General features: G+C 35.8%; 1 protein-coding gene across 19 annotated transcripts in view; it reads right to left on the bottom strand.

The window, feature by feature from the left end:
• BBX (BBX high mobility group box domain containing) overlaps positions 1 to 19,904 on the bottom strand; it is a 288,232-nt gene that overhangs the window by 78,950 nt on the left and 189,378 nt on the right. For all 19 annotated transcript variants that reach the window (XM_003825054.4, XM_034957047.2, XM_003825055.5 and 16 more), the window contains 2 exons: positions 15,439 to 15,681; positions 3,313 to 3,508 (listed from right to left, as the gene is read on the bottom strand). In XM_003825054.4, the coding sequence (XP_003825102.3) occupies positions 3,313 to 3,508; positions 15,439 to 15,681 (439 nt within the window). The remainder of the gene's footprint in view (positions 1 to 3,312; positions 3,509 to 15,438; positions 15,682 to 19,904) is intronic.

The following is a 19,904-nucleotide window of genomic DNA, read 5'->3' as shown; positions in this document are numbered from 1 at the left end:
TAAAAACAGCAAAGTGGTAGATCTATAACCCAGGTTGTATCTAAATAAAGAAAGCAGAATTGGGAACAGTGGCTCATGCCTGTAATCGCAACACTTTGGGAGGCCAAGGCAGGAGGATCTCTTAACGTCAGGAGTTTGAGGTTACAGTGAGCTAAGATCGCAACACTGCACTCCAGGCCTGGGTGACAGAGTGGGACCCTGTCTCTAAAAAATTAAATGAACAAATAGAAAATAAATAAAAACAAAGAAGTTATCAAAGAAAAGGCACCTGTGTCCTGTAAGTCTATCTTGAATTAAAATTCAGAAGTGTAATGAAAGAACATATGTAAAAATGCCTAACTCGGCATCTCTCCTAGTACATATAAGGTCCTCAATGTATATTTAATTTCAGGAATCTACAATTGAAAATGAGGAGCAGTCAAAATGTTGCACAAAGAAATTCAGTTGTTTCTTTTCTTTTTCGGGTTGAAGATATGTCCTTAAGTACATCTTTGTATACAACCTGTCTTAGGAACTCATAAAGCAACTTTGACTATATGTTATCGACAGTTTAAAAAAAAATTGCAAAAAAAGTTCTGAGGTAGTAAAAAAAAGGGGCAGGGGTTGGGGGAAGAGGTTATTAGAGGAAAAACTATGTTACCAAAAGATCAGGGGGTCAAAAAATAGCTCAACATTGGAAGGCAGCCACATGGGAAGACATACACAGAGAATACACAGACAAACAGTAGCTAATTTGATGAAACAAAGCTCTTTGGTATTGTTTTAAGACTCCAACTTCAACTAAATGCTAAGTTTAAGAAATACTATGGCTGTTGAAATAGATACTTAAATCTACTTAAAAATCAAGAGGGGGAAATGAATTTAGTAGAAAGTAAAAGTTTAGTTTGGTTCTTTAAAAGAGAAATACTTTTGCAGCTGTCATCCTAGAGATCAGGAGGATTGGATGATAGCTTTCTAAAGATAAAAATGTGTTAGTTCAAATTACAAAGTAAAATAGGAACATGATTACGTGATAATTTATATACCAATGTGACTTTGCAAGAAGTTTGCTGTATAGATACTAAAACATAGGCCAAGAAATTACCAATATCCTTTATATTAATTCATACTTACATAAAGTTATTTAGAACTATCAAAAACATATTGACATACATAGGATGCTTTCCTTAGTGCAATTAAATGAAAGGGCTTGCACTAAATTACAATCTACACAGCTTTCCCTTCTTGGATATCATACATTTGGTAATTTGGGGTTATTCAAAATTGCAAAATGTCATGTGACAAGGACTACTGGGCAAACAAAACAAAAGAGATTCCATATTGAGGTAAACAATCTGGCATTTAGAGGCCCTCTATTATCTCCTAGATTCAGATGTCTAAGCACCAGGATTTAATTAAAGACAAATTAGTTCGCTTTCATCTTGTTGAAAAGGAACATACCTGGAAATATCAGATCAATGTTATCCACTATATGCAAGCCTATCAAGAGTTCTGAGCATGGATTTGCAACATATAACCCAAGCCATTATATAATGAGATAAATGCAAGGAAGGTGTTTTCCTTCTTTCCTGTACTTTCTTTTGAGAACACTGATCTTAAATACCGATCTGTAAAGATCTTGTTTGAAGTCTGGGTTCGACTTTCAATTTGCAGGTAAAAGGCAGATTAATAAAGTGTCAGAAACGGTGCTACAAAAAAGATATCTTTCATAGCTTTCTGCAGTTCACCTACAATTGTTATATGGTTTGTGAAGAGCAGATATATGCAAAAAAAAAAAAAGCCAACAACAACAACAACAAACTACATACCCTGGATCTAGATTGAGAATTGGGAGAAAAAGCAATGGATGTTATATGATGACCAAAGAAAATCAGCTGGAAGTCAGTTATCTATATACTCTTTCTGGGTTCTGATAATAAGATGTGTTAGAAAGTACTCCAACTGATATAACCTGGGAAGTCCAGAAAACTCACCAAGACTATCTAATAACAAATGATTTGAAGCTAAAATTGTACAAAAGTGACAGCTAAAGCAAGGACAGATAACTATGTCTGATTCTTCTGGGACATGTAGAAGCATCATTTTGGGAGCTTACTTAGAATTACACTACAGACACCCAGATAGCAATCACCTGAATCCTTTTTTCCACCCTAGAATGCTGCCATTATGTTAGACTTCATTTTTTAGAGGCAGGGTGTTGCTCTGTCGCCCAGGATGGAGTGCAGTCGTGAGGTCACAGCTCACTGCAGCCTCGAACTCCTGGACTCAAGTGATCCTCCCATCTCAGCCTCCCAAGTAGCCAGGACTATAGGCACATGCCACCATACAGGACTGATTAAAATAATATTTTTTGTAGATTATATAGAATACTGCCACATACTTTACATGGTATGAATCACACACTGAACCATAAAGTCTTGTTAAATTTATTGGTTATTCAAAAAAAAAAGTGTTATCACAGTATCACTCAACCTCTTTTCCCAACCTTTCCATATGCAAATAGTTCAATACTCTGATTTGGAAGAAAATTTGCTTCTAATACCAAAATAGGAACCCTGTAGCTCAATTGCAACTTCACTGCCTTTCCCCTGCTCATCTGCTAATTTCATCTGGCAAACTCCTCTTTTGATTACTGCATTGCAATAGCTAAGGAAGACAGAGCCCACTTGTAGGGTGAATATAAGTACTTTATTTCATGGTAATAAATGATTTAGCATACCTTACCACCCAAAGAGTACTAAAGGTCCCATAACAAATGGCACCATCTGGAATTTTAAATTTGTCTGTCCCATACAAGAATGGACATGAGAGGAGATAGACAGGATGGGAATTCTCTCTAAGACACAGCTATCAGGTCCATCTCAGATTTGTGATGTACTTGTTCATATTCTTGCCCTCAATGTTTCCAACACCCAGATGATCTACATGACTGTGGCTGTTTAAGTAGCATGATAAGTAAGGTGCATCCTGGGATGGCTTACTAGTGTGTATGTGTGTGTGTAAGCTATTTTGTGAACATAAAATTTCCTAAGCTTCTGACAATCTCCATGTTGCTGTCTACTTTTCCATACTGTCAATGTCAGGAATTCACATATATTTATAATGACACTACCACTGAGGCCATATATCCTTTTTTAAATTACCTGTATTCTATATATATCATGATCCAATGCTTGAAAATATGCTATATCTTTGCCACTGCTTAATATTGGTTATAAATTTTGTCCCCCCTGCCCTCTGTATTGTTTAAAATGCTGCCGAAATGTATTGCCCTGTCCTTAAAGAACAGGTGGAAATAGTGTCTCAACTCACCAGCCATTCCAAAGTTAAGCTGAGGCATTTCTTCAGTCTTTCCTTTCTTGGGGCTTGGCAAGTCTCTTGAAGAGTCAGATGGGAAGGCCCAAAGTTTCTTTCGTGGATTGACAGTGGGTGTTGGGGATTTCACAGGCTTGTTTGTGGTAGGACACCATTTGTAGCCAGGATTTGCTTTCATAAATGCATCCTTATACTATAAATAAAACGACAGACAGCAGATTTTAATTAACGAATAGATTGAAAAAGTTCTAAAGGCTGTCACCCCATTCCCCTGTTTAGATACCAAGTGAGAAAAACAATTTCAGTGACTTCTGTGGCTCTCCTTGTAGAAGAATGACAATCTCAGCATAGGGTTCTAGAGATAGGACATGGAGTTATCTAATCCATTTGTGGGATAAGGATTCAGAAGCTGTATACTTTGTGTTATTTAATTCTCAACTTTAAAAAATAGTATCCAAAAAGCTTTCTGACCTCGGTGGGGAAAGGGAGTTGTTTATAATGCAATGAGCCTAGGGCTCTGGAGACAGAAGCAGGTTCAAACCCTCAAACTTCCACTTAGGGCTACAGTAACCAAGAGAAGGTAGCTTCTCTGGGCCTCAACCTTAGATTCCATAAACTGAGAATAATACCACCAGTGCCTAGGGTTATTGGAAGCAGTGGTGCATAGCACATCACTCATATCTTTAGCTAGCTGTAGACATTAAGCAAGTTGTTAAACCTTTCTCAGCCTCAATTCCTCTACTTATAAAGTGTAACCACACTTGCCACCATGCCAGGGGTCTGTAATGAGCATACATAACTGAATAGATAAATAAGCTCTAAGAGCACTGATATGTGATGTTGCAATAATCCATCACAAATTTTGTCTTATTTGGAGGTTTCAACCTTCATTGACAACATCTTTCTCCTTCATTTTTCTGTGGCTTGCTCCTGTTACCGTTTCTCTCAATTCTGCTACCTCTTATCTCTTGCATGACAATAATGTGAAACAAAATACATTTATTGCTATTCGTTACATATTTCCAAAAGTTATCTGTTAAGAATGTATTTTCCATATATTCTTCAATTTTTATTATTGCTAGACATTTTATTAAATTAATACAATTCATTCAATCCCATAAGCTTGCCTTTTAAAATGGTAACTTAATGTGTGACATGAACTAACTATAACTTCCAAACAGCTTTTAATTTTACCCAATAGTTTGAAAAAGGTCCTTTATCCTTGCTATATACTTTCCTTATACCAAGGATATACTTTTTTTCTATCATTTCCCTTTAAATCATATAAATGAAAACTGTAATATAGATAATTATGCAATGTTAATTGACAATGGTGTAGAATTATTTCACATTATCTTAACTCAAAGTTTCTGAATAATCCATTTTTTTACCTGTAAGATATATATGCCTATTGATACATGGATACATGTAGAAGGAAGGTAAGCATAAAAAACTGTAGAATACAGTCCCATTTTTCTTACAAAAATAATTAAAATTGGACACAAGGCCAAACTAGAATTCACCATCAAAAAGCAGAACGTGTTAGGAGGTATCAACTGTGATACAAGAGACACACTACCACAGTGCATTCATGTGCATGAGGGATTTACATATTAAGCTGAGGCAGACAAATAGCTTTGCCTGCTGTCTGGAAGTGGAAAGTGACAAATGGTAGGGTGAGGTGAAAATGGAAGTAGCAGACACATGCATCATTATCGTGTCCCAGTAAAAGCACACGGGCCGGGTTTGTCAGATGAACAGTCACTTGAACAAAGGTCACCACTTTATAAAGTGTCAAAAGACTTTCAAACAAATTGATTAACATATTTGTCATGAGAAATAAAATTATCTATTTTTTTTGGGGGGGGGTAGTTTAAAATTTTTAAGAAGGAAGTCATAATTGTGAAAAATGCTAGACAGGTGTCACCAGAATGATTGCCAGCATCAACCAATTTTAAAGCACCAATCATACCAATAGAGTCCAGCTTAAACTAATTTACAATGGGGAGCTGGTGCTGAAAATCACATAGAGCAGTTATAATCACCACATCCTAATTTCTCTTGCATGTATTCCACTCACCTATCCACATCTCAAATACTCTGTGAGCACTGACTAGATGACAGAAACTTGCCAGACATTGGGGAGAGAAAAGAGTATGAATTAGATAGAGTCCCTGTCTTCATATTGCTTACAATCCACAGTTTACTACACAAATATATTATTTCTTTTTACACATGGTCCATAAAGCTGGACCATGGCTTCCCCTGGCTCAGGCAGGAAAAATGCTTTCACAATGGATCTGCAAAAGGGCTAACTACCTATATGAGTGGAATAACAGAGAGCAAGAGAAAGGCCGGGAACACGTGGGGTTTTATGGAAAACAATAACAGAATTTACTATGAGGGTCAACACTCTGTAACTGTATCACAATATTATTCTTGCAGATTCTTAAACTCAATGTAGATGTTCAAAACCACATTCATTAGTTCCATCAAGTATAAATTGAGTGGAAGAGTTAAGAATGTGAGAGATAGAGAACAGAACAACACACAATCTTTGTCCTTAAGGAGTTTAAAGTTTAGATAGAGATGCCATCAATTCATGTAAAAACACAAGTTAACACAAGCAGTATATGAGCATCAAGGGAGGGTGGAGGTAGGAAGAGCCTCAGGGTATGATGATGTCTATCTGTTCTCGGAAGTTGGCACTTCATCAATCCCTCGCTCTGATTTAGCTAAAAGACAATAGTAGAAAGGCTTAATCATTTGTTGTGATGAGATTATTAGGAGAAGGCTGGGTAAGGGACAAATGGGGGAAGACTCTGTATACTCCTCTGAAGCAAACAGCTGAGTGAACTTATTAGCATGCAGGTCAATCATGTAGGCAAAATCCCTCATTACAGGACTGAAAAGGCCTAAGAGACAGGCCCCAGATATCCAAGGCCAGACTGTTCATACTGATGGTGGGAGGGGAAGCTCACTTATCCTCCGAAAACATCAGAAAAGCTATTGCTCCTAAGATTTCAATGGAAGACTCTCTCAGATAACAAAATTTTTGTTAAAAATACTGATTTTCAAAATTCTCCCATTAAATGAAAATTCACCTCATGGCTTCCAATTTATTTCTGCAAATTTCCAACCAATTAGATGAGGCAAGGGAATCCTACTTTGCAGTAGACACATAGTTCCTGACTTACATGTGGTGCTTGGTAAATGCTGGATCCCTTCCCTCAGGCCCTATCCACTACCATGTTTCCATAGCAAGAATAATACATTAGAAATCCTGCTACTGATTTTACTGTTATTTAGTATTGGCATCAAATACCCTTTGTCACAGTATTTTGTCTACTTAATATTTGACAAGGGCATTTTTATGTGACAAAAGACAATATTCTGTCAATCTTTTAAAAATGGAGTCTCAACATTACTTTTCCAGATTATTTACAAAAAACTGGAAGCATTCCCTTTGAAAACAGGCACAAGACAGGGATGCCCTCTCTCACCACTCCTATTCAACATAGTGTTGGAAGTTCTGGCCAGGGCAATCAGGCAGGAGAAAGAAATAAAGGGTATTCAATTAGGAAAAGAGGAAGTCAAATTGTCCCTATTTGCAGATGACATGATTGTATATCTAGAAAACCCCATTGTCTCAGCCCAAAATCTCCTTAAGCTGATAAGCAACTTCAGCAAAGTCTCAGGATACAAAATCAATGTGCAAAAATCACAAGCATTCTTATACACCAATAACAGACAAACAGAGAGCCAAATCATGAGTGAACTCCCATTCACAATTGCTTCAAAGAGAATAAAATACCTAGCAATCCAACTTACAAGGGATGTGAAGGACCTCTTCAAGGAGAACTACAAATCACTGCTCAGTGAAATAAAAGAGGACACAAACAAATGGAAGAACATTCCATGCTCATGGATAGGAAGAATCAATATCGTGAAAATGGCCATACTGCCCAAGGTAATTTACAGATTCAATGCCATCCCCATCAAGCTACCAATGCCTTTCTTCACAGAATTGGAAAAAACTACTTTAAAGTTCATATGGAACCAAAAAAGAACCCACATTGCCAAGTCAATCCTAAGCCAAAAGAACAAAGCTGGAGGCATCACGCTACCTGACTTCAAACTATACTACAAGGCTACAGTAACCAAAACAGCATGGTACTGGTACCAAAACAGAGATATAGACCAATGGAACAGAACAGAGCCCTCAGAAATAATACCACACATCTACAACTATCTGATCTTTGACAAACCTGAGAAAAACAAGAAATGGGGAAAGGATTCCCTATTTAACAAATGGTGCTGGGAAAACTGGCTAGCCATATGTAGAAAGCTGAAACTGGATCCCTTCCTTATACCTTATACAAAAATCAATTCAAGATGGATTAAAGACTTACATGTTAGAACTGAAACCGTAAAAACCCTAGAAGAAAACCTAGGCATTACCATTCAGGACATAGGCATGGGCAAGGACTTCATGTCTAAAACACCAAAAGCAATGGCAACAAAAGCCAAAATTGACAAATGGGATCTAATTAAACTAAAGAGCTTCTGCACAGCAAAAGAAACTACCATCAGACTGAACAGGCAACCTACAGAATGGGAGAAAATTTTTGCCATCTACTTATCTGACAAAGGGCTCATATCCAGAATCTACAATGAACTCAAACAAATTTACAAGAAAAAAACAACCCCATCAAAAAGTGGGCAAAGGATATGAACAGACACTTCTCAAAAGAAGACATTTATGCAGCCAACAGACACATGAAAAAATGCTCACCATCACTGGCCATAAGAGAAATGCAAATCAAAACCACAATGAGATACCATCTCACACCAGTTAGAATGGCAATCATTAAAAAGTCAGGAAACAACAGGTGCTGGAGAGGATGTGGAGAAATAGGAACACTTTTACACTGTTGATGGGACTGTAAACTAGTTCAACCATTGTGGAAGACAGTGTGGCGATTCCTCAAGGATCTAGAACTGGAAATACCATTTGACCCAGCCATCCCATTACTGGGTATACACCCAAAGGAATATAAATCATGCTGCTATAAAGACACATGCACACATATGTTTACTGTGGCAATACTCACAATAGCAAAGACTTGGAACCAACCCAAATGTCCAACAATGATAGTCTGGATTAAGAAAATGTGGCACATATACACCATGGAATACTATGCAGCCATAAAAAAGGATGAGTTCATGTCCTTTGTAGGGACATGGATGAAGCTGGAAACCATCATTCTCAGCAAACTATCACAAGGACAAAAAAACAAATAGCTCATGTTCTCACTCATAGGTGGGAATTGAACAATGAAAACACTTGGACACAGGAAGGGGAACATCACACACCGGGGCCTGTTGTGGGGTGGGGAGAGGCAGGAGGGATAGCATTAGGAGATATACCTAATGTAAATGACAAGTTAATGGGTGCAGCACACCAACATGACACATGTATACATATGTAACAAACCTGCACACTGTGCACTTGTACACTAGAACTTAAAGTATAATAAAAAAATTAAAAAAATAAAATAAAAATGGAGTCTCAACATTACTTTTCCAGAGCATTTACAAAAAAAAATGAAATGCAAATTTGATGAACAAAAGCACTTTAATTTTAATAAAAGATAGACTTACCAACTGTTCTCCATTTGCCTATTTTTAACTGGGAGGAGGTGCTATCTAAAAGTCCACTAGTATTTCCAGTTATTATTACAGTCTAGATCTTTTCAATAGGGTGAAAGAGAAGTGGCAACCCTAGTGAGATTCAGTCAGGAGGGACCCAGAGAATGTCCGTATAATTAATAAAGATAGACGACTCTGGTGCAAATATATGAAGTATCATCTACCAAAATCGTGAAAAAGAGATTAAACTAGAAAATTATTGGATTTTTGAGAAAGAGATATAACAAATGTTTTACTGTATAATCACATATGCAATAGAGGGCTAAGTGAATATCTAGCATAATAAATTCTGAGACAGCTGTTTCTCTTCCCATCCACGAGCAGAAATCACATTATACAAGGGTGGAAGAAGAGAAGGAATTATCTGATAAGTGGTACTAATCTGTACTTCCTTAGTTTGAGGACCTTTCCTTCATAAAAATTTAAAAATTATCGTTAGGATAATATAACTCAATGCATTATCTGATCTGAATTATTCTTGCTAGCTGTTTCTAACAGAAAAAAAATCAGACTATTTCACTGACAGAAAATTGAATTAAATTTATGGTTTGACTGAACAATATTTTAAGTTCTACATTAAACCTGCAAAACTTTCATAATAAAGCCACTCCAACAGAAATTATATACTTGAAAAAGTGGTTTGAATATGTGACAAGGAAATTATTTGCTTGTTGTGTTGTGGAAATGTCATAAATGAAAATTTGAAAGCAAGGAAACTGGCTACTTCATTTGGCTATAAGGGCGAAAATTATTATGGCAATAGTAGTTTTTTTACAAGTATAATTTTACTCTTTAATTTGAATAATTACCAGAAGAGTCAGTTTAATCAGTGTGCACTAATTTTAAAAGCTGAAATTTCAGAATTTATTTAAAAATATAATTTTACTACTTTTAAAAAGGTAGACAGTGATCTGCCTACTAAGATCTGTCAATCTAAAAATTAACATCTGAAACCAAATACCAAAACGAGTTTTGAGAGACACAGTGTAAATTCTCAATTTATTATTCCCTAGTTATGGAGTTTTTATAGTCTTTATAAATTTATTTGAATATTTAAATACAAGTGTTTACTTAACAATTGGCAAATGGACTAATATTTCAAAATCAAATAGTTCACTTAATTAACATCTATGTTGCTAGAGGCTATTAATAACACTGGACAGTATTGGCCAAATTGGGCAAATGATATTTTTAGTTTTGTTCATTTTTGTGTTTCAAAGACTGATTTTGCATTTTAGTAGCCCTTCAATGTATTAACAGTTCATAATAAAAATAATAATCATTTAGATAGAGAAGTATGAAACAGAAACCAACATAAAGCTGCGTATCAGAAATAACCCTAAAACCAACATTTGTATAGAGTTTTAAACTTTATGTAATGCTTGTACATATATTTCCTTATTTGTATCTTACATAAACTCTGTGAGGGAAAGCATCTTAATTGCCATTTTACAGATGTGGCAATTCAAAACAGTATGAGAAGTGAGGTTAAATGAGTTAGAATTTAATAATTTAACTTAATAAAATGAGTTTATAAACATTTAAATGTTTATAAAAGAACCTGGACATGATACAGCAATATTCACAAAGTTATTATCATTCCAAAAGCAAACATCTGAATATTTCTTTAAACACAGTAAGAAAGTTCTAATATCTGGAACACAGGAATGGAAAAGGTCTCAGAAGCAAGGAATGCTGTGAAACACAAAGCACACATCTTTAGGTTTACTATCTATATTCCACAAATGTGGTGGGGCCCCTAATTAAACCATACTCAAAAAGTGTAAGCCATTTGATTAGAAGTAGCCAAAAGGGGCTGACGGAGGAGAGAAATGGCAAGTGCTAGCTGAGGGTGGAACCCCCAACCCCTGCAAAAAAACAAAACAAAACAAAAAACAAAACAACTATGGAAAAGCAGAGAGGAAATTCAAGGAATAAAATAGTTGAGAATTACTATATAGACAAAACATTATTCACAAAAGTCTCACAAAGTCACAGATCATAAAGTGATTCCTGTGGAAATAGTGTGTTAAAGGTTTCAAAAAAAGTCAAAAGATGTTCTGAATACTTTGAGAAAGTATGTAAACAAAATTTTAATGAAATTTCTAGGATAAATATATAAAATAAGTTTTTAAAAGAAGAGTAAAGTTTCATCTATGTGGAAATCACTTAGGTATAGCAGCTGTTTCTCAGAATGCTGGATAAATGAGGTGCTACTCTAATAGTAGGCAAAGTGCTATAGCATGCTTGCAAGAATACAAATTATACTATTTGTTAAGCATGATGCATAACAGTTAAGAAAAGTTCTCCAGATTATAACAGAAGAGTAAATGAGAGAGTATTTTCTTTGGAAAAGAGTCCATATCTGATGAACCCAAAATAAGGGAATGAATGGTCTTTACAAAAATTATCCCAGCTGAAAATAAATAATCAAAAATAGATTCATTTTGTCTTGAAGAAATATGAAAGAACTAGTCAATAAAAAACCCATGGAGTTTTGTGGCAGTGAAAACCTTTCCCAGAGTATTGACAAAAAATAGATACCAACACTTTCAAAGGGCCATTATAGTTCACCTTCAAGTTGCATTTTATTACATTTAATTCCATAGCTGTTTTATTGGCATACAGCTGAACCTCCAAACTTTTAAGTCTGGTCTCTCGTGGTTTTTGCCTTATTTACCTTTGTATCATCATTTTCTGTTACTCTTCTATGTATAACCTAGGCTCCAGGTGAAACAAACTATCTGGTTCCTGAAATTGATTTCAGTTTCCCACTTCTACTCTTACCCTTTTCCTTCTCTCTGAATCCTTATACAAAAACCCAGGCCAAATTCTGCCTACTTTATAAAGCCTTTCCTGATCCACTTCCACCCACTTCCCTCCCTAGCACAAGCAGATTCTTCCTGTAAGACTCATGACATTTTATTGTTATCATTCTTGCCATAATTACCCAAATATACTTATCTTTCAGGCATCTAAAGTGGGTAGGTTGCTATACGTATTAGAAGAACAAACAGGAGTCAAATGGGAAAGAATATCCCAGCTCCACTGTATATTAAATGTATGGTTGGTCAAGACACTAACTCCTTCAGAGCCTTAGATTCCTGCTCTGAAGAATGGGAATAATCATAACTCACTTTACAGGTTGGTGCTTACTTTATATGCTAAGCACAAAAAGGACCAATCAATCAATAAATGCACACATTCTGCCTCATGCCTCTGATGCTAAAACAGTGGGTATGATAAAGGTCATTCAAATTGTTTAAGCTTTCCAAATCCTCCCCTCTTCTTTGTACTCTGTTCTAGCTGAAGTTCAAGATGTGTGATCCTCTCAATTTATCCTCAATTCATTATGATAATTAGTTTAAATGACAAATAGAAGGTTCCAGCAGTATTGTAGGCAAAAATGCAGAGATTTGTATTCCTGTAAGAGTACATACATGAAGATGTTAAAAGGAAAGATATAATTGTTTTGTATCTCCTAACGGGCAGTCACACATTCAAAAATTAGAACCTGTGAACATCCACAACATTGCATCATCATGTACATTACTGAATTTAAGAAAGCAACCCAGGTTGTATCCTTAGAATAGTCTTTTAAAATTTACTAATGAATTATTGCTCTAATAAGGTTCATCAGAGAACACAAAATGTGCAATCAGCCTTTTTTTCCAGCAATGCAAATTAGCACTGGGCAATAATTTAAGAAACTAAAAACAAATCCCAGAACAGGTGCTTTGTCTTACCAGATGCAATAAGACAATCAGGAGGAAGGAAAGGGGTCAGAGGAAATTTTCATGAACAGGTAAACAAACAATCCTTTCAAAGTTGTATTATTACTCACTCTTGCTTTTAAAATATACTTCTTTTAAAAACAACAAGAAAAAGGAAACATTTCTCACTCAACTGATAATGGCAGGACAGATACTGGCAAATACCACCTAAGCATTCACATCCACATCCACACACTACGCTGAAAGAATCTGTCTTGCACCCTAACGGACAACATCTAAAATTTGAGGTTTAAAATTTAAAGGTTACACATCTAAAAAGAGTTTTAAAAACGATTGTGTGTTGGGGGAACCTTGAAAAACAGACCATATTTATCAACGGCCTTGTATCACTAGCAACTATCACAAAACCTGGTTAAATTGAAGGCACTTATTAAGTATTTGTTCAGTGAACTAACATTCCAGTTAAGGCTGCAATATTAACACAAAAAGCACCAGCACAATTACATGCCCTTTAACGTAACTGCAAAACCATTTAGAAAGTAAGATGAAACAAGTAGGAATCACTTACGACTAGAGATCAATTGTGTAATAATTTTGAAAGTAGCCGAATCTTCTACACTTTGCAGTAGAAATGAGGCAACATTTCCTAACAGCAACCACAAACAAGGCAAATTATAACGTGGAACATCCAGTTACAGTCTCCACACTTAGATTGCACTGGGCTACCTTATCAGATTTCATTTTAGTGCCACAATGGCAAATATTGTGAACCTAATTAAGTAATTAGTAAGGGATTTCCTGTATGAAAATAATACTTCCTTTTCTTAAAAGTGGTCACCTATTGGGTTTGTAAATTAGGAGTTTTTAAGAAAAAACAAACAATATACTGGGGACAGGCTGCATGTTATCCAAAAACAGCAATCTAAAACAAACTCAAGTATTTAATTATAGGAAGCTTATGCATTTCCCTATGAGGTTTCAGATAATTATTTATTTTACTATATAAGCATGACTATGAAAAATGTAAGGCTATTTAATGGGAAAGTTTTACTGTTAATTACTGTTATGCTATGGAAATCTAATGAAATATTTAAAATCATGTAGGTTACTGTAATTGATTTCAAATTTTCCACAGGCCCTATATAGTTAAAATCCTGTCTTTAACAGTCAATTTTTGAAGTCTTGTATGATTAATTATATAATTATAATAATTATATTTATATTAATACCATTATAATTAACAATCATATTATAATCATAATACTATTATAATAGTTATATTAACACTAATAAAATTAATAATTATACTAATATAATTATAAATTCTAATATAATTAATAATTATGCTAATATAATTATTAATAATTTTTAGTAGCAACTATGCTAATAATTTAGATTCAAATTTCCATGAACCTTTCTTAAGAAATTTTTACATAGTATTTTTTTAAATTTTTATGTTTAATGTTTATGTTTTTAGCGAATTAACTCAATAAAGGCATAGCACCTGGAAGAATTATTTTTTCACATACTGAGATGTCTAATAAAATGTCTTGAAACTCTGTATTTTGTCCCCTGCTGGTTCATTTTTTGGTAAAACTTAACCAAGTGTTTGGGTGACAGGGGTTTTCATGAATCAAGATCTTTTCGCAAGTTGCAACGCTGAGGAAATAATGTTAGAATTAGTCCTTTCAAGTTTAGCCACAGTAATATTGCTTTGCTTATCCCTTACTTGGAGCTAAATCCATCACAATACATTTAAGTGTATAATGGTCTCACATTAATTCCAAATATAGTAAAAGAACCATGATACAATTTTTGAAGAAATTTAGTAACTGCTATCATTCTGGAAGTGATTAATGTCCCACCTTTCTGAATAGCCTTCCTGCATGGAAATGCTTCCCACTAACCACCGCCTATACAGTATTTACAGGCATGTACACCTTGCAGTACATCCTGTTCCACTGGTATTCAATCATTTATTGGTTTTAAATATTCATGCAGCACTACCTACAGAACAGAAACAAGTCAAAGCATATTTCTTGATAATTTTGTTTATTACAAAATCAAAAAATGTTAGCACTAGAAAGGATACAAATCTTTGTCCAACTTTCTCATTCCAATAACGTTAGGAAAGAAAAAAAAAAGAAGCTGAGATGCAGAGGTTGACTTATGGATATGGCCACAAAGCTATTTAGCATCAGAACTAGATCAAGGCTCTTTCCCATGATATAACTACAGTAACCTAAGATTGTCAACTTTACCATGGGCATTCTCTGACAATAAAAGTAGAGTTTCTAGAAAAACTTAAAAAAGAAAAAAATCACCATTCACAATAAATTACCATGATAAATAAACAAATCACCATTTACTGTAAACCATTCATAATAAACCTTCACAATAAATCAATCCCTTATATCAATCAGTGGGGTATAGACAATGAGAAAAAACTTTTTGTTAATATATTGTTCTTGGCACCTCCACCAGCATTTCCACATGGACTTGGAACACAGGAACAGGAACAAGTCATACAAAGAAAGCGCTTATGTTTTTACTTAACATCTCATTTATGATTCACCTTCTCATTGCTAGACCTTCAACAGGTGCTTCATATTTGTTGACTGGGAGTTTCAGGACTGGTTGCTTTTAGCTATCAGAATACCTTGTCATTGTAACCTACCTCCTTGGCCATGTCTGTGTATTTCTGCTTTTCCTTTGGATCAAGAACAGCCCACCAATCAGCTAGTATCTTGGTAGCACCTCGGTTATCAAGCCTGGGGTGTTCCTGACGTACAAGAGAGCGATGGCGTTTGCAAAATAAAAGAAATGCATTCATTGGTCTCCGGGCTCGCTGCTCTGGTGATTCATCATCTTCAGTTTCACCAACATCTTGCTCTAGGCCATCGGCCCCAAGAAGTTGAACCTATTACCACCAAAAACAAAGCCAGATCTTTAACATATTTTGGATAATTTTGATTTAACAGTTAGTCTTGGTTTGCAAATTGTATTTTTTTCTTAGCTCCATTTAAACAACTTACACATTGAAAAAAATATAATTTTAAAAAATCAACAACCACTGTTCATGGTTGGTAACTAACTTATGATGTATCCTTCTGCTTAGTTTCTATAGCAACCTGTGCATGTCTCTATTACAGCATATATTACATTGTGTTATAATTGCTTACATTTTTTTCTCTCTCACTAAACAGTGAGCTCTTTGAGGACAAAAGCTCTTATTCACCTTTACAACCATAGTGCCTAGCTCAATGTCTGATATAATATTAGTATTTAATTAATTGTTGAATGAATGAATAAACCCATTCTATGGTTAATGGGCATCAAGATTAACAACATCCACATAAAATATATGACTAGTACCTTTGTCTTTCTCTGCTTTGAAAAGTGCCTTTTTCTACAACTAATAATATGAGACTATTTAACATGAAAGTAAGACATAAAAAGGTAATATAGACTACTCAATGTTTCTGCAAGCATCACAAGTAGAGTCTTGTGTAAAAAAATCAAAATCGATATTTAACATGATTATTTGAAAGAAGAACTACACAATAAATCTTCAAACTTGTAAATTTCAAGCTTTCTTGTTTAGTGAAATGCTCTGGTGATAGGAATAAACTCCTCTAGGCTTAAACCTTCAAAATCAATTTTGAATCCTCTTTTATCCTACACTTCATTCAATCATTGTTCAAGGTCTTCGAGGACTTCTACAAAGCTCCGAATCTGTCCATTCCATCTGGGTGATTCTCATTCCCACTGCCCTAGTACCACTTTGGCCTATGCCTAGTCTTCCCGTTTTTCATCTTCTTTACAATATTTCTTGCACATGGCTGCCAGGTTAACTTTCTTAAAGCCCATCTCTGATTACAGAATCTCAGAACATATTATGATTGTAAAATATCTTCTAAGGCAAAAATGATTCTATAATGTTTCTTAGAAACAATGTAACTATAAACAGAAGTCCACAATGTTTACTAAGCCCATTTCCTTAATTTCTGGTTTCAAAATTAAAATCAAGAAGGACAAATTGTAGGTTAAGTATCCCTTATCTAAAATGCTTGGGACCAGAAGTGTTTCAAATTTTTGGATTAGGGATACTCAACTTGTAACCATTAGTCTGCATTAGGTAGCAGAGTGGTTAATTCTTAAACTTGAGTATGCACTGGAATCCCTGGAGATTCTGTTAAAACACAGGTTCTAAATCCCATTCCCAGAGTTTCTGATTCTGAGGTATGGAGTGGGTCCTGAGAATTTGTATCTCTAACAAGTTCCCAGGTGATGCTGATATTACTGGTTTGAGGATCACTCTTTGAGAACCACAACTTTAAGGCAACCATGTTCTTTTATTACAATGTTTATTGGGCAATTGTTACAAGCAGATACTTTAGGACTAATCACCTGCTTAATCCAACTGGTATTTTTAAAAAGTCTTGGCCAGGCGGGTGGCTCACGCCTGTAATCCCAGCACTTTGGGAGGCCAAGGTGGGAGGATCATGAGGTCAAGAGATTGAGACGATCCTGGTGAACATGGTGAAGCCCTGTCTCTACTAAAAATACAAAAATTAGCTGGGCATGGTGGCGCGTGCCTGTAGTCCCAGCTACTTGGGAGACTGAGGCAGGAGAATTGCTTGAACCCAGGAGGCGGAGGTTGCAGTAAGCCAAGATCGCGCCACTACACTCCAGCCTGGTGACAGAGCAAGACTCCGTCTCAAAAAAAAAAAAAGTCTTTTGCAGTTAAGTATTTCAAATGCAATCAATTAACCATTAATTATCTTCAAACACAAAGAGTACAGAAAAAATCTTGAGGTCATAGCCATCTAATTTGGAAATATGTTAGGAATTATTATTGGGGTGAAGCCTACATATTTATCTTCCTCATTATGTATATAATGGTAACAATAATTTGCATTTTTCAAGCGAGTTTTATTTAGCATTCTGAAACTAGGAAGCTAAAAAAAAACTAAAAAGTGTACTATTAACATGTAAGATGAAGAAGCAATTATATTTCCCCTTCAGAAAAGAGTAACTTTTCATTCAGTTATTAAATTATAAAATTCAACGTGTAACAGATGGACAAAGGACCTCATGTTTTGGGAGGGGGAAAAAACCATATAAACATAAATTTAAAAGCAGTGTGCTGACTGCAACAAGAAACCAGCAAGATAACAAAGCACTAGTGGATGGGAAGAAGTGCAACAAGGCCTCCCTGGAAAAGGTTGCCTGAGCTAAATTTTGAGAAACAAATCAGGTTGGGTGTGGTGGCTCTAATCTCAGCACTTTGGGAGGCCAAGGTGGGGTGCGGATCACCTGAGGTCAGGAGTTCAAGACCAGTTTGACCGACATGGTGAAACCCAGTCTCTACTACAAACACAAAAGTTAGCCAGGAGTGGTGGTGGACACCTGTAATCCCAGCTCCTCTGGAGGCTGAGGCAGGAGAATCACCTGAACCAGGGAGGAGGAGGCTGCAGTGAGCCAAGATCACACTACTGCACTCCAGCCTGGGCGACAGAGCAAGACTCTGTCTCAAAAAAAAAAAAAGAAAGAAAAAGAAAAAAAATTATTTAAAAAAATTAAAAAATTAAAAATTAAAAAAAGGAGAAACAAGTCAGAATGTGTCAGGTCATCAATGGAGAGACATGGGGAACTAACAGGGATTAAGTCTTGCTGGTTTATCTGAACATCAACTTGCAGTTCAACAGCACTGGTATGTAAAAGAGAACAGGGCTTCAGGAGACAAGGATGAAGAAGATGATCTGTGCCACTTCAGGAAGAATGTGCTCTGCCATATTTAAACGCATGCATTTGATCCTGTAAACCAGCAGTTTGGAACTGTATGGACCAATAAAAACATTTGATTTGACACAGTTTGTCAACTTTTCATTCTGCCAACTATGAACATAGAAAAATGTTTTAATTGCTATTTAATGTAATTATTTTATTAATCAAAAAATACATAAATACATGAATAACAAAATAGAAATAAAAACGCTCTTAGAGTTTAGAACTTATTTTTCTTTCCCCAGAAGCTCATTAATATTTTCTAAGAAAAATCAACACTAGTTCCCACAGCTGGATCGATGTAACGGAGAGCCATGCGTGATTTTAAGCAGTGGAGGGACATCATTAGATTGTATTTTAAGGAGATAACTTCTAACAGCATGAATTTTAAGAGTAAAACTAGAAGCAACCCAAACTAGAAAACCCAGTTAAAAATGTATTCCAGCTGTCCAGGCAAAAAAGGGATAGGGCTGAAATCTAGGCAGCAGTAATGGGAACAGAGAAGTGAGAACAGGGACAATATTTATGAGGCAGAAGCAAGAGTGGCTAGTAACTAATTGGATCTGAAGGCAGAAAAAGGAAGAGTGATTCTGGCTTGGGTGGCAAAGTTTCTTCATATACAACAAAAAATAATTGTTCTCAAATGAGAGAAACCAGCCAGGTGGAGAGTAGAAAGATCAGTGCTGGGCAGGCTGAATTTGAAGTGGCTATGGGGAATGGTGTGTGGATACCTACGTCTGCAGGATAACAATATGAGATACCAATATACAGAAGGTGCTAAGACTAAAAGTATGGACTAGACCACTGAGTGTGAGTGAAAAGAGAAGAGGACTCAATGACTTTAATCCCTCCAATAAATATTTACTGGGTTCCTGCTATGAGCCAGCCACTCTTCTAGGTGCTGTGAGCACACAGTGAGCATAGAGAGCAGTGAGCACACAGAGTCCCTGCCCTCATAGAAACAGGAGCCACACAACTGGCCTTACATTTTGAAGGGATTCCTCTGGCTGCTTTGTTGAGAATGGTCCGCAGGAGGGCAAGAGCAGAGGCCGGGAGAGAGGGAGGTAGATACAATAATCTCTGCTAGAAATGGTGGTGGCTTGGATCAAGGTGGTACAGGAAGGAACTGTTAAAAGGGCAACAAAACTGTGAACATACCTTGAAGGTAGAGTTTGAGAGGATTTGCTAATGGATGGATGTGAAGTTTGAGCAAAATAAAGCAGCAAAGTATGAACTACAAGGTCTCAGGTCGGACAAATGGGAATGTTGCAGTTGCCCTTTACTGAGAAAGGGAAGATGCAGGAGAAGGTTGGGAGAAGAAAAGCAAAAGCTTAATTTTGAATTCATTCAAAC

Source organism: Pan paniscus, chromosome 2 (assembly GCF_029289425.2).
Source record: "Pan paniscus chromosome 2, NHGRI_mPanPan1-v2.0_pri, whole genome shotgun sequence".
In the NCBI taxonomy this organism is placed as follows: Eukaryota; Metazoa; Chordata; class Mammalia; order Primates; family Hominidae; genus Pan; species Pan paniscus.
The sequence above is the reverse complement of the archived record's forward strand: the minus strand, read 5'-3'. Positions and strand labels throughout refer to the sequence as shown.